A 16,224-nucleotide genomic window follows, 5' to 3' on the forward strand; every position below is an offset into this window, starting at 1 on the left:
TTTGCATGCAGGTTAAAGAAAAACAGCAAAATTTGAATTTTCAATTTCTTTGTACGGCAGCAAGCATCTCTGCCCTTTTACCCCGTGTTTTTTTTTCCCCATCCTCACCATCAAGCAAAGCACCGGCTCTCTCTGTATATAATACAAAGCCATTTCCCCCTCCCGCCCCCGCAGTCCAAAAGCGAGAGATTAAGAATAAGATTACAGCAAGAAAGCATGTCGGGATGGAGGGCAGGCTCACGATTCGTGGGTTGATTCCACCATTAGTGCCGAGCGAACAAACGCCAAATCACGTTCAGATCATGTCCTCTTCCAAAAAAAATTTTTTTTCGGGGGGAGGGGGGTGGTGGTTTGATGTGTTGGAAGGCAAAGCAGCTCTGACCACAAGATATTCAGTAAGGGGTTTTGATAGGTAGCTGGCTGGATTTTGTTATATTCAGATTAAGCCACGAGCCACTGATTTTAACCAATTGAGGGGGAGGGGGGATTTCCTAAGGCCCTCCCCCCCTCTTTTTTACAGGTGGCAGAAGCATTAAAACACACACACACACACACACACCCAAAGTTGAAGATTTAGAATGAGCGTTTAAGCAAACTCTTATTAAAGGTCAACACAACATCCTGCTTTTCTTCCAAAGACCTCGCTTTCCCAGCTAATATCATTTTGATTACAGGAATTCACCCATTATCTAGCCCCAAGGCCAGCTGGGTAAAGTGAAAGACCTTGAAAAAAGACTTTTTCCCAGATGCCTTGAGCTTCTTATCAAAAGCACCTGGAGCTCGCCAGCTTTGCTCCCATCCCAAGGAAGACTGTTGCCAGCAGAGGAGAATTGTGACAAGGAGGAAGGGGGGCTTTGCAGCCAAATTCCCACGAGGCCAGCAGGAAGAATAAGGGTTTGCCCCCCCCTTCCCCCCCTCACAGGAGACAATTCTTCTTTGATTGGTCCTCCATAAATAGCTTATTTTTTTTTTAAAAAAAAGAAAACTCTTCTAATTTTAAACTGTTTTTTAATAGTTATAAATTGTTCTTTTATTGCATTGCCAACCGCCCAGAGTCGCTTGGAATACCAAGCATTGGTACTTCCTACGAAGGTTTGGGAGGCATTTGTAGAAAGAAAGCTAATGCAGAAAGGTGAAGGGCCAATGAACCAGGAGATTCCCACACCCTCCTTATCCCAGGCACCATGCTAGATATCCCAGAACATCAGCATCAGAAGCAAGAGTTCGCTTTTCCGTTAGAACATGGAACCATACAGCTGGGAGGGACCTCGGAGGTCTTCTAGTCCAACCCATTGCTCAAGGCAAGAAACCTTATACCATCCTGGTCAAATGGTTGTCTGTTCTATTTCTGAAAACCTCCAGTGACCGAGCGCCCAGAACTCCTGGTGGCAAACTGTTCCACTGATTAGTTGTCCTCACTGTCAGAAAAATCTCTCCTCAATTCTAGGTTGGATCTCTCTTTAACAAGCTTTCACCCATTATTTCTCGTCTTGCCTTCTCGTACCTTAGGGCAGAGGTCCCCAACCTTTTGGGCACCAGGGACCGGTTCCGTGGATAAAGGTTTTTCCACGGACCGGACAGTGCGTGGTTTGGTGTGCTGTCTTCATCCCGCAGATGGGGCTTTGCTTGTGTGGACTGGTTGCTGGCGTGCAGCGGTCCGGTACCGGTCCACAGACCGGGGGTTGGGGACCCCTGCCTTAGAGTACAAGTCGATTTTCTTTTGTTTGAGACAGCCCCCCCAAGTACTAGAAGACACTTATCACGTCCCCCTTAATCCTTCCCTCCGATAGTATAGACGTAACTCCCTCAACTGTTCATCGCACAATTTAGTCTCCAGACCCCTAATCATTTTTGTCTTGCTCTTCTCCGCTCTTCTCTTTCCAGAATTGCAACTTTTGTTTTTTGTACTGTGTTGACCAGAACTGGAAACGACGACGTTCCAAGTGTGGCCTCGCCAATAATAGTAATAATAGTAATAGTAATAGTAATAGTAATAGTAAATAATAGTAATAATAGTAATAGTAATAATAATAATAATAATAATAATAATAATAATAATAATAATAATAATAATAATAATAATAGGAAGAAGAAGAAGAAGAAGAAGAAGAAGAAGAAGAAGAAGAAGAAGAAGAAGAAGAAGAAGAAGAAGAAGAAGAAGAAGAAGAAGGAGAAGGAGAAGAAGTTGTTGTTGTTGTTGGAAGGGACCTTGGAGGTCATGTAGTCCAACCCCCTGCTCAGGCAGGAAACCCTATACCATTTCAGACAAATGGCTGTCCAGTCTCTTCTTAAAAACTTCCAGTGTTGGAGCATTCACCACTTCTGGAGGCAGGTTGTTCCACTGGTTAATTGTTCTAACTGTCAGGAAGTTTCTCCTTAGTTCTAGGTTGCTTCTCTCTTCAACTAGTTTCCATCTGTTGCTTCTTGTTCTGCTTTCAGGTGCTTTGGAGAGTAGCTTGACTCCCTCTTCTTTGGGGCAGCCCCTGAGATATTGGAACACTGCTATCATGTCACCCCTCGTCCTTCTCTTCATTAAGCCAGACATACCCAATTCCAGCAACCGTTCCTTATATGTTTTAGCCTCCAGTCCCCCAATTATCTTTGTTGCTCTTCTCTGTACCCTTTCTAGAGTCTCAATATCTTTTTTACACCGTGGTGACCAAAACTGGATGCAATATTCCAGGTGTGGCCTTACCAAAGCATTGTAAAGTGGTATTAGTACTTCACGCGATCTTGATTCTATCCCTCTCTTAATGCAGCCTAGCACTGTGTTTGGTTCGAACCAAGAAAAGAAAAGCGCCCGAACGCTTCCGTGGCCTTTGATAAGAGTTTTGAATCATTTTTGGAAAGGGGGGGAGTAGGGGGGGTCAACCATCACCAACCGTGCTTTTAAGGTTTCATTAGCATCATTTACAAGCACTGTGGCAGCACAGGCGTCCAAGTCTGGGCGGTGGAGCCGGCCTCCCCTCGAGAACTACGGCACAGCTGGGTTCTTGCTGTAGTCTTACGTTACCTCTCAGCCAATGGTGGGGAAACAGCCTCAGGCTCATCATACCCATGTTCACCCAGACGTTGGACTGCTGCGTCCGGGTAGCTGGCTGCTGTCTCAGGAAGAGCAGGTACCGTGGAAACAGCTCCAGCTCAGGCAGGCCCCTAGCGCTGTTTCTGATCACCTGCAGGACAGGGAGGAAACAGAGAGGCAGATCAGCAATCCAGGAGGAAGGAGGTTTTTTTGTTTTTAATCCCATTTATATCCCGCCCTTCTCTGAAGACTCAGGGCGGCTTACAATCTAAAGCACAAACCAATGTGCTTAGCAATAGCCTTCATTCTATGTACCGTATTTTTCGGACCATAAGACGCACTTTTTTCCCCAAAAGTGGGGGGAGAAACGAGGGTGCGTCTTATGGTCCGAAGGTGATCCGTATGGCCAGCCCCAACCTCTGCAAGTGGAGCACGAATCGGCACGTGCTGAGAAACGCCGATCTCACGCTCCTGCACTCTCCCTCGCTCGGTTTCAGCTTCCCTTGCTACAAGAGAAAGCAGGCTGAAACGGAGTGAGGGAGATTGCCAGGAATGCGAATCGGCTGATCTCGCGCTGCTGCAATCTGCCTCGTTTCAGCCTGCTTTCTCTTGTAGCAAGGGAAGCTGAAACCGAGCGAAGGAGATTGCAGGAGCGCGAGATCGGCCGATTCGTATTTCTGGCAATCTCCCTCACTCCGTTTCAGCTTGCTTTCTGCAAGAGAAAGCCGGGCTGCAGGGCCGCCTCCGCGGGTACTGCTCTAATGCAGAGAGGGAAGGACAAAGAGGGAGGGAGGGAAGGAAGGAAGGAAGGAAGGAAGGAAGGAAGGAAGGAAGGAAGGAAGGAAGGAAGGGACAATGGGAGAGGGAGGGAGAGAAAGAGAGAGGGAGAGAGAGAGAAGGAGAAAGAATTTTTTTTCTTGTTTTCCTGCTCTAAAAACTGGGTGTGTCTTATGGTCCGGTGCGTCTTATGGTCCGAAAAATACGGTATATGCCTGCTTATTAGGGCTTTCACACACACCCCAAGCGGCATTATTACAAAGTCAGCTTAATTGCCCCCAACAATCTGGGTCCTCATTTTACCTACCTCGGAAGGATGGAAGGCTGAGTCAACCTTGAGCCTGGTGGGATGCGAACCTGCACTAATTGCAGGCAGCTGGTGTTACTTAAGGAGGCATCAGCCCACTGCTCCACCAAGGGAGTTGGGGTTTTTGGTTTGGTTTTGTCTTGAGCAATACAGCTTGTCCTCGACTTACCACCACAACGGAGCCCAAGGTTTCTGTGGATTTTTTTTTTGGCCCCATTTTACGACCTTTCCCGCCACCGTCGCTAAGCGGATCGCTGCGGTCGTTAAGTTAGTCCCACGGTTGTTAAGTGAATACACCCTCGTCAGAAGCTCAGAGAAGGGGGTCACGTCACACACGCGCGCACGCGCACACACACACACACGGGACGCTGCAACTTTCATAAATATGAGTCGGTCGCCAAGGAGCTGAATTTTGATCACGTGACCTTGGGGAGGCTGCAACGGTCGTTAAGTCCAGAATGTGGACTTTGCTTTCAAAAGAGTGATCTCTCGTCTTTAAAATGCAGATGGGCTGCTGACCCTTGCCCTGATGGGTTTGTTCGCCTATGCATGGTGGCGAACCTATGGCACGCGTGCCACAAGTGGCACGCAGAGCCTTCTCTGTAGGCACGCACGCCGTTGCCCCAGTCCCGGGCCTTCAGCTGGGTTTTATAAAACCTTTTCGTTTTAGGAATCCGCCGCCTTGTGCAAAAAAAAAGGTTCAATCAATCAATTTCAACTTCTTGCGGGGAAAAAAAAAGATCTCCCAAAGTTGGAATTGATTGATTGAACTTTTTAGTCCCACCCAGTCTGCCATTACCACCGCAGCCACGCCCACCCAATGGGTCATGCCTACCCAACGGGTCACGCCCACCCAATGGACCACGTCCACCTGGCACCAGACGATACATAGGTGGTTTTTGGGTTGAGTTTGGGCACTCGGTCTCTAAAAGGTTCGCTATCACCGTCCTATGCTGTGCCACGCCTTTGTGAAGTGGTTGTTTTGTTTCTCCAATGTACAAATCTGCACGTGGGTGATGGGTTTCACCAATTCTCTTTTGGGAATGATCCGAATTTCAGGGAGATGGCGGGGGTCAAACCCATGCTGCAGAACAAGCTATATGGTTTGGCTCATTAAAACTAGCAAGATTCACTGTCTCATGGACATCACATAAAGTGCCACACAGGTCAGGCTGTTTATTACTCTTTCCTTCCATCCTGTGCCCATGTGCTTAGTTGCCAACAGACGACGATCAAACAGCAGGCTCCAATCCATTAACCTTGTGCCGGCAGATGGAAATTCTTATTTTTTTATTAGCATTATCCCATTACTTCCCCAGCTCTGCTTTAAGATGCCACTGTACTTCTGGAGAAACAAAAAAAAAATTCCCTCACAACCGTAACCTCTTAAAAATGCACATTTAGCACTATAATACCCATTTTGGCACAGAGCTAACTTACCAAGCCAAAAAGATATCCAATTTTGTACGTGGGTGTATTTTTTTTAAAAAAAAATCAACACTCTGGGGTTATGAATAAAAGCAGAATGAGTTGAAGGGGATATTTTAATGGAAAACATGCTGGGAGATATCAAAAATCCCAGATCAGCTTTTTTCCCCCTACCTGATGCATCCCAGGTGTTATGCTGTATCACTTCCATCTAGCAAAATACGATTTATATTGGCTAGAGAGTCCCACATACCACAATTAGAGACAATTTCCCTGAAGATTACATGTCTCAAATGGGGGGGGAGGGGTGTTCCCTCCCACTAAACTGAGATCAGGCAAATTATTCTGACTTTTTAAAAACTCTATAAACATTTAATTACAAGCAGTCCTTCACTTATGAATATAATGGTACCTGCCAAATACGGTCGTAAGTCCTGATGGTCATAAAGGGGGTCATCATGCCCCATTTGACCTTTTTTTTATTGGCAGTAATCATTAAGCAAGCCCATTGTTCTCTATGGGGCGATGTAAACAACGGTTTCAGGGAAAAATATTGTAAATTATAGTTACGTTAACCGTAATATTTTCCCTCGAAACCGTTGTTTACTTCACCCCATAGAGAGTTCCGGCACCTTTTTTTGGATGGAACCTTGTAGGGTAGGCAAGGTGGGTTGTATGACATGTGTGAGTTCCGGCACCTTTTTCTTTTACAAAAAAAGCACTGACCTTACCACTGTATCTACATCTTTAGTCAACTAATGTACATTAAGCAATCAGCAAGGGCTTTGGTGACAATTAGGAATATTAAAAGAATTCAGTTCACATATTCTGATGAATCCGATTGAGACTAACAACCTCCTAGAGGACCGTTGCCCATTTTCAGTACATACCGGTCGTGGCAAAGACAGGTTCGCTCCGTACCAATGATAGAGGGCTCTCCATACCGGTTCTGGGACAATTTCATAATTTTTCCCTTGGATTAATTGGGGTGATGGTTTTAATCGCCCGCCTTCCAGAGTCAACGATGGAGCCTTCCAAAACAGGAAAAAAAAGGGGGGGAAATCAGATTCTGAATTTCCCTTTTATCAAATTTCTCGAAAGATTACAAATCCTGAACCACGTAAAAAATGAATGCAGATTAATACCATAGGCCAGGGGTAGGCAACCTCGGCTCTTTTATGACTCGTGGACTTCAACTCCCAGAATTCCTGAGCCAGCTTGGCTGGCTCAGGAATTCTGGGAGTTGAAGTCCACGAGTCATAAAAGAGCCGAGGTTGCCTACCCCTGCCATAGGCTGAGCAACATTAGAGAGACCATCCCATTTCACAAAAAAGTCCTGGTCATTAAAAGGGTTTGGATTATTTGCATGCTTGTTCATCGTGGTCATTTTGTGGTTTCTTCTGGCAAGGAACCACTTCTTTTTCTAACCCTGGAGATGAAAGCGTTAGCAAGAGTCTGAGCGTCATGCTGACTTTTTCCACCCCCTTTTTTCTCCCCATCTCTTTTTCTCAATTTTTAATGTCTCCTGACTGCAAACCGATTTCACTTGCTTAGCCTTTGGCTAAAGAGCAGAGTTTAAATTAATTAAATAAGTCAAAAAAAATAAGTTTTGCAAACATCTTAAGCACAACTTGATTAGGGCAGAACTCAGCTGCCCCAATTTAAATGGTACCTCACAGTTAGTTCTCATCGCTCCATTCATGCTGACTAGTGATTCGGTTCCAAGCCCTTTTCATGGAGATGCTGTATATTTTTAAAGCTCAAAATACTTGGAAAAAAAGAGTATTTTCCTTATCCCAGTCCACCCTTGCCTTGAAATAGGAGCTGAAAAGGTGCAGCCTGCTTATAAAGCCAACAGTCAGGGTTGCTGGAAACTGTTATAACACAGAATACCCATCGCTGTTTAAGATCCTCACAGATCGGTTTTTCCAAGTATCTTCCTTATGGAATAGCAGAATGGAGTGAGAAGAAGGGCTTTGGAATGCTGTTCTCCAGTATCAAATTACCATCTCCATATTGGCAGTTTAAGATACTATTTTTCAGTCAGATATTTTAATCTCATTATTTCTGACTCAATATGTTGCTAAAACTCTTGTTGTCATGACCTTTATCTGGGCAAAGCGGTGCATCAATCTTTGAATGAAGATATCTTACGTGCACTAACTTACAGAATGTATCCAAAATCCGGGACCTATGATTCCCAAGGGAGTGAAATTTAGGGATGTTGTGACTGCTTCAGTGCTACTGGCTGTTGCTCTATGGCTGGGCTGTCGCTGCTGTCATGTGATCTTCATTTTCAATATTCTGCGACAGTTTCCCAGCCAGTCTAGCAATCCCTTGCTCCTTCCTCCACGCAGCAGCATTCACTAACCTGGCAGGAGAGGGGAGGGCAGGGGAAAGGAGGGCAGGGCAGGATTGTGTCTAAATTTTGATCACATTACCATGGGGATGCTATAAACGTGAAAAATGGCCATAAGTCAGGTTCTTAAATGCTGTTGTAACTTTGAACAGTCACTAAATAAATGGTTGTAAGTCGAGGACTATCTGTGCAGGTTGTCCTCGATTTACAACTGTTCATGTAATAACCATTCAAAATTACAAGGGCGCTGAAAAATGTGACTTATGATCATTTTTCACAGTTATGTTGCAGCATCCCCATGATCATGTGATCAAAATTCAGACACTAGGCAACTGACTCATATTTATGACGGATGCCGTGTCCCAGGGTCATGAGATCACTTTTTGGGACCTTCTGACAAGCAAAGACAATTTGGGAAGCCATATTCACTAAACAACCATGTTACTAACTTATCAACTGCAGTGATTCACTTAATAACTGTGGCGAGAAAACTCGTAAAATGGGGCAAAACTCACTTAACAAACGTCTCATTTAACAACAGAAATTTTGGGTTCAATTGTGGTCGTATGTTGAGAGCTACCTGTACTGTTTTTTACTTGTAAGAGGCTTACCTTCACGGGCTCTTGCGTGACAAGCGGCTGATTATCAATTGCTCCAGGCCGCTGTGGGTTCAGCAACTGCAGTAAGATATTCCCATTAGATGCAAGGAGGCACTGATTGTTGTTGTCTGAAGAATTAAGCTGTCGAGCAAAACATGTCTCGGCATTGGGAGTGGTGGCCAAAAGGATATCTGGAAGGTAAATGAGGATGAAACAAAAGTAAGCATGAAGTGTCAAGTTTTGCAGCAGGGTTTTTTTTTCCCCCTGCTGCAACGGTTATTGCTTCTCGGCTTGCCAACGAACTCAGGGGGCGGTGCAGACTTCAAAGATTAAGGAAGCGGACCATGGGAACCAAGGACAATTACCAGATGTCTGGCCAGACCCAGAGATACTTTCTCATAACAATATCACTGCATCTAACTGGGCATCGTGACCTGATCCAGAGAGCAGAGAGAATTCTATGCTTTCGCTATGTAGGGCTTGGGTGGGGTTTTGCCAGAGCTGGTTTTGCTTTCATAAGTGCCGAAATGATGTACTCAATAAAGTTTGACATTAAGAGATCGGAATGTTTTATAGATGGCACATGACACCAGTGAGACTAGCAAAAATGTTTAAAAATACTTCAAATGTTTGTTGGAAATGTAATCAAAGACCAGGTCCCTACTATCATATCTGATGGACATGTCCTAAAGGTAAAAGGTTTTGGCTTAAGATAGACTTATGGTTGAAGAAGATGACTAAGAAACAAATAGAATTCAAACCAGAATTGTTTTTGTTAGGAATGATAGGTCCCAATTATGACAAGGAGAGTGGATATCGAATATTACCTGTACTAACAGCAGCGAGAATTATGTATGCCCAATATTGGAAAAATGAAAAGTTACCAACTAAAGAAGTATTAATTAAGGAAATATTAGATGTTGCAGAAATGGATAGATTAACTTTAGAGATTAAAGAGAAAGAGCATTCAGTTTACTATAGAACTTGGAATAAATTTTATCAATGGCTAGATAAACAAATTGGAGAGAAAGGAATGCGATATGTCATTTTGAATTTATTTTAGTTAAGAAAAATATTATACATTGAAAACTTAATAGTGTTTATGATAACCTACTACGCTTATTACTGTTAACTATTAGCTTTATCATTTTTATTTATATATATCTACCCAGACAATAAAGGGATGCGGTACTCAGTGGGTTAGGACGCTGAGCTTGTTGATCAGAAGGTCGGCAGTTTGGCGGGTCAAATCCCGAGTGCCGCGTAACAGGGTGAGCGCCTGTTACTCGTCCCAGCTTCTGCCAACCTAGCAGTTCAAAAGCACGTAAAAATGCAAGTAGAAAAATAGGGACCACTGCGGTGGGAAGGTAACAGCATTCCGTGCGCCTTTGGTGTGTAGTCATGCCGGCCACATGACCACAGAAGATGTCCTTGGTCAAACGCTGGATCTTCGGCTTTGAAACGGAGATGAGCACCGGCCCCTAGAGTTGGAAACGACTAGCACGCATGTGCGGGGGAACTTTTACCTTTACCTTTACCCAGACAATATGCTGTTTGCCAAATATTGAATGTTATTGGGGGAAAACCCAACCCTCACACCCAACCTTCCCTGTACCCTAACCCTAATTCCCACCCCTTTACCCCTCTCCCCAACCTTATTAAAATCAATAAAAAATCTTTCAAAAAAAGAGAGAGAGAGAGAGAGATCGGAATGTCTTGAAGGTGTTTGCTTCGTTGGGTTCGTCAGTCGGAACCGTGACGGGAAGTGTGCAAACTTACAGGGGAATATCAGAAAGGAGCAAACCAGTGGCTCTGAAGGTATGACTGGATTATAACTCCCCTCAAATCTCACCCTCTGAACGGTGACTTGAAAATGCTATGTGTTATTACCGTGTTTTCCCCACAGCAAGACCCAACTGGAAAATAAGCCCTAGCATGTTTTTTTCAGAACGCTTGTAATATAAGCCCCACCCCAAAAAATAAACTCCAGTTAAGATCGTCAGCCAGACGCATTTAGCACTGTATTTCCCCGAAAATAAGACCTAACCAGAAAATAATTTTTGGAACAAAAATTAATATAAGACCCGGTCTTATTTTCAGGAAAACGTTTAGTTCAATAACATCTGGAAAGCTGCTTTTTATGGTCCATCAGCCTCTTACAACAGGATCTTGGCACCTCCTTCATTTTCTCAGGAGGCCATACAGGTGGTCCTCAACTTACAACAGATCCATTTCGTGACTGCTCAAAGTTACAACGGCACTGAAAAAAAGTGTCTTATGACTGCTTTTCACACTTAGCAACTGTTGCAGCACGTGATCAAAATTCAGACGCTCAGCAACTGACTCGTGTCTGTGACGGTTGCAGGGCCCCAGGGTCACGTGATCAGCTTCTAACAAGCCAAGTCAGTTGGGGAAGCCCGATTCACTTAACAAAGGTGCCACTCATTTAACAACTGCAGCGATTCACTTAACAACTGTGGCAAGCAAGGTCGCAAAATGGGACAACATTCACTTAAGAAATATGTCACTTAGCAAAATAAATGTTGGACTCAACTGCGGTTCTAAGTCGAGGACTACCTGTATTCTTTCCCCTATTGTTTCACTATTTGAAAAAACAGTTTAATATTTAATGAAGAGAAGGACAAGGGGGGGACATGATAGCAGTCTTCCAGTATCTCAGGGGCTGCCCCAAAGAAGAGGAAGTCAAGCTATTCTCCAAAGCACCCGAAGGCAGGTCAAGAAGCAACAGATGGAAACTAATCAAGGAGAGAAGCAACCTAGAACTAAGGAGAAACTTTCTGACAGTGAAAACAATTAACCAGTGGAACAACCTGCCTCCAGAAGCTGTGAATGCTCCAACAATGGAAGTTTTTAAGGAGAGACTGGACAGCCATTTGTCCGAAATAGTATAGAGTTTCCTGCCTGAGCAGGGGGTTGGACTAGATGACCTCCAAGGTCCCTTCCAACTTTTTTATCATCATCATCATCATCATCATCATTATTATTATTATTATTATTTGCATCTAATCTTTCATAAATTTAGATAAAACCTCTTACCTGGCTTGATCATTTTGACAACTTTAGTCTACCTTCAGAGCTCTTTACGAATAAAAGGGTCTGAAGGGGGAGGTTCGTTCTCTGAGCTTGTGGGTTGGTTTCGTTACCAGGCTAGGCAACATCTTCAGCTGAGTTCAGGAGATGTCATCACAGACCCTCACTCAACACACCCACACCTGAAGCCCTTCTAAGCAGAAGAACACTGACACGGACATCCCCTAAAGTCCACTGAAGACGTTACCTAGCCTGGTAACGAAACGTCCGGAAACCAATCCACAAGAAGCTGGGAGAACAAACCTTCACCCTCATCTATACCCGAGCTACAGATATTCCCCACTAGTGAAAATAAAAGAGTTTGTCAGGCTGTTGTTGCTTTGAGGGGGGGTTAATGCTTACTGCTGTTAGTTGTCTCCGATGCTTCTGATGCGCTGGAAATATTATCTGAAAACTTTTCTTCTGTGGCACTGATGTTATTCGAAGCAACCGTTCGGTCGTCTCCCTGCTCCGATGTAGGGGTTCCAGGACTCAGGAGAGAAGTCTTACCTCCATTTGAGACAGACAAAGGCTCTATCAGAACAGGGGGAGCATCCTAAATTGGAGAAGAAAGTCAGAATTTAATGGTGGGGGCGAGACGGTAGCACAGAAAAGCCCAGGTACTTCCTACGGTCATTTTCTTGGTGTGGAAGGCTGTGTATGTGCTTGTCCATTACAAATGGTACCTCAGTACCTGTTGGTAAATCCTTCCGGAAGACACAACGAATACTAAAACCGACAAGTACCGAGGAGACCACCGTTGACTTACCACGTGACCCGCCATTTTGGCTGGAAGAGAACACTGAGTCATGAGGCGGCGGACGTCAGCAAGTTTTTCCTTGCACGTCGACGGCCAGGAGAAAGAAGAATGGCAGGGCAAAATTTCTGCCTCAAAACGTGTGACCTACTGAATTCGATGCGTTTTGAAGCAGCCGAGTGCCGAAGTATGACTGCACGCAAATTCCATCATGGTTTACAAATATAAGCTTGCCAAAGACCTTCAGTTTTCGTTGGTTGAGGGGGGACGAGAGGAGAGCAGATGTCCCAAAGGTACTTTTTCCCAAAAGGCAACTGGACTTCCTTGATTTTTTTTTCCCTTTGAAAACGTTTCACTTCTCATCCAAGAAACTTCTAGAACTGAAGAAGCTTCTTGATGAGAAGCTGGGAGATTCTGGGAGTTGAAGTCCACTCATTGTCAAGATAGCAAGGTTGGGAAACACTGTCCTAAAGGGTGAGGGAGCCTCAACTGCCATCTGATTCCGGTGCATGGACATTGGCACACTATTTATTCACCCATTTCTTCATTCAGCCATCCTCCCTTCCAAGTCCAGCATGTGACTCACATATTTGACGTATTCTTTCCATTGCTGCCACCACTGCATTGCGATGAGAAACCAGTTGTGACTTTGTTGAAGGCCGTGCCTGCTTTCACGTTCTAGCCAGCCTCTATGTCAAGAAAACAAAGAAAGAGATCAATGGTGCAATACTTGGCAACACTTGTGCTTCACATCTACGCTGGTGTTTCTCGACCTTGGTAACGTTAAGATGGGCGGACTTCAACTCCCAGAATTGAACCAGCCTGGGGGAATTCATTCCTAGCTGGTCGGAGGGGGGGGGTTTCCGGGAGTTGAAGTCCACCCATCTTAAAGCTGCCAAGATTAAGAAACAGTCTAGGGAAGGGGTCTTCAAACTTGGCCCTTTTATGACTTGTGGACTTCAACTCCCAGAATTCCTCAGCCAGAATGCCTGGCTGAGGAATTCTGGGAGTTGAAGTCCATGAGTCATAAAAGGGCAAAGTTTGAAGACCCCTGGTCTAGGGCAGGGTTAGGCAACCTTGGCTCTTTTATGACTCGTGGACTTCAACTCCCAGAATTCCTGAGCCAGCATGGCTCAGTATGGAAACCTCTCCCTTTCTCCTCAGCATGGCTGGCTGAGGAATTCTGGGAGTTGAAGTCCATGAGTCATAAAAGAGCCAAGGTTGCCTACCCCTGGTCTACTCTAGGGGAAACAGTGCTTCATGATGCTGGAACTGCCGGCCAAATATGGTCTGCACTCCAACAGATCAAGCCCGGCCCCACAAGATGGGGTGAGCTCCTGTCATTTGCTCCCCAGCTCCTGCCCACCGAGCAGTTCAACAGCATGCAATACTGCAAGTAGATAAATGGGTACCACTTCCATAGGAAAAACCTAGCCACGTTCGTATGTGTGGAGAGCGGAAGCCGGTGCTGGACCTCACGGGATGCAAGGCAAAGCGACGTGAGGCGAGGTGAGACCGGCAGAAGAGTCCGGAAGAGTCAGTAACCCGAGGGCCGTTAGTCAGCTGGTATAAGTTCGCTCTCTCCTGCGGTGCACCAAGGATAGGCCAAACAGAATGAACTACCAATTTAGGATGTCAGGGCTGCATTGTATTCTAGCATTTGTAGATTTCCCTGACATTGTATGCGATGTGCTAAATAAATAAATGTGAGAAACACTGCTCTACAAAGTGTCTAACATCTTCTAGGTTGCCTTATCAAATGTACCTGGAGGAAGCCTAGTTTATAGGAAACAATTTTGGGGGGTGTTCATAACAATTTGCAAACCACTATCAGAATGAAGCTATCCAATAAAAATTTCTGGAAGAGCAACCATGTTAATGTCTTCAGCATCAATGCCTTCCTTACAAATGTATGACGTTCACATTGAATTGAATACTTTATTGAATATTTTATTGGCCAAAGGTAATTAGACAGACAAGGACTTTGTCTCCAATGCAGCAGCTCTCAGTGTATATGCAAAGCTACAGAATAATGATAACCATTATCGTAATAATGTCAATAAGAGCAAAGTAAAGAAGACAATAAGAAGGATACTACAGCCATACTACATGGATAAATACAGTGGTATCTTGGTACTCATCATTAATTGGTTCCAGAAGGCGCAATGAGTACCAAAAACTATGAGTACCAAACAAATCTTTTCCTACAAGGAATAATGTAGCCAATCGAAAGGTGGCTGACACCGACAAGTTCTAGCTTGTATGTTGAGTACCAAACAAATGATGAGTACTAGGACAAAATTTTCATGTCAAAATGCATTGAGTAACAAATTTGAAGAGTTTCACAGCAGTTGAGTACTGAGGTACCACTGTACGCATAGACATTGGACATAATTCGGAGGGCTAAATTCCATTGCATCAAAACTAACAATATTATCAAGAATCACAGGACTGTATCAATATACAGTAGTTTGGGGAGAGAGGCGGAAATGCAAGCAGAAGAAAACGGAATGCATAGAGTACAGACAATGCTAATTAAGCTGTTCACAGTGGCCATTTGCAAGACAGTCAGTCACTGGGGAGACCACAAAGGCATCCGGCATTGACGAGATAATGAGCATATATAGCCAGATAAAATCTCATTCCTGATTCAGGAACTAGTAATCTAGCTGACTTTCTAGACAATTGTGCACTTTTAATTACAATAGGTTGGCAGCTGGAATAGAGACCAAGGTTTTTATCACATATCTACTCATTAGCTCAGCAGTGCTAGAAGGCCATTGTTATATCCTTTAACAACTAATTGTTGAAAGTGTACCTCGACAATAGAATTAATTCTAGCTGCCCTCTGTGTATTACATTTCAATTCTGACCTCACTGTTCCCAATCCCCATTTATCATTCTCTCTCTCTCTCTCTCTCTCTCTCTCTCTCTGTGTGTGTGTGTGTGTGTGTGTGTGTGTGTGTGCGTGTGTGTGTGTGTGTGTGTGTGAGAGAGAGAGAGAGAGAGAGAGAGAGAGAGAGGAGCAATCTCAAAGCTATTTTGTTGCATGACATCTCCTGACATCTCCACTTGGCTTTTAGAGAAGACATTCAGTGTTTCACACATACAGGTAGTCCTCAATTTGCAACCAAATGTTTAGCAACCATTAGAAGCTACACTAGCACTGAAAAAGTGACTTGCAGTGGGTCCCCGCACTTGCAATTTGGACGCTTGGCAACAGGCATACATAGCGGGCGAAGCAAGCAAGGCTGCATGACACAGGCAGGCGAGACCAGGATTTTATTATTGGCTGGGATTGAGGGTTTGCTTGTTTGTGCTAAGCCAACTTTTAGAGCTTCGGCCACAGTTTGTATTTTTCTCATCACAAAAGGGCAAAAGGCAGGTTCCTGCTGTTCGGTAAAGGCTTTCACTGGAGCTGCCAACAAAGATTTTATGGGTTGCAAAGGAAGGATAAATAAGGGGAAAACCTGTTTGTCTGTGTGACAAACTTGGTTTCCTGAAGTTTGGTGAATGCATATATGAATGATAGAGGTAGTCCTTGATTTACAGTCACAATGGAGCCCAAAACATCTGATGCTAAGCAAGAAAATTGTTAAATGACTTGTCTCATTTTACAACCTTTTTTGCTGCAGTCGTTAAGTGATCCACTGCAGTTGTTAAGTGAATTTAGCCTCCCCCACTGACTTGTTGGAAGTCAGCTGGCAAGGTTACAAATGATGATCACATGACTCTGGGAGAGAGAATGCAGCTGTCGTAAGTACATGCCAGTTGCCAAGTATCCGAATTTGGATCTAGTTTATTTATTTATTTATTTATTTATTTATTTGTTTGTTTGTTTGTTTGTTTGTTTGTTTGTTTTATATACCGCCCTTCTCCCGGAGG

At 44.3% G+C, this 16,224-nt stretch overlaps 1 protein-coding gene across 3 annotated transcripts in view; it reads right to left on the minus strand.

The window, feature by feature from the left end:
• The window catches only part of USP32 (ubiquitin specific peptidase 32), a 210,668-nt gene that overhangs the window by 43,526 nt on the left and 150,918 nt on the right, over nucleotides 1-16,224 (minus strand). For 2 of the 3 annotated variants that reach the window (XM_081346562.1, XM_081346561.1), the window contains exons 12-16: nucleotides 12,926-13,028; nucleotides 11,946-12,138; nucleotides 8,505-8,683; nucleotides 6,425-6,565; nucleotides 2,915-3,173 (exon numbers count right to left, since the gene is read on the minus strand). In XM_081346562.1, the coding sequence (XP_081202688.1) occupies nucleotides 2,915-3,173; nucleotides 6,425-6,565; nucleotides 8,505-8,683; nucleotides 11,946-12,138; nucleotides 12,926-13,028 (875 nt within the window). The remainder of the gene's footprint in view (nucleotides 1-2,914; nucleotides 3,174-6,424; nucleotides 6,566-8,504; nucleotides 8,684-11,945; nucleotides 12,139-12,925; nucleotides 13,029-16,224) is intronic. The other variant, XM_081346563.1, reaches the window with a different exon arrangement.

The sequence above is a fragment of the Vipera berus genome (assembly GCF_964194415.1).
Source record: "Vipera berus genome assembly, chromosome: 1".
Lineage (NCBI taxonomy): Eukaryota > Metazoa > Chordata > Lepidosauria > Squamata > Viperidae > Vipera > Vipera berus.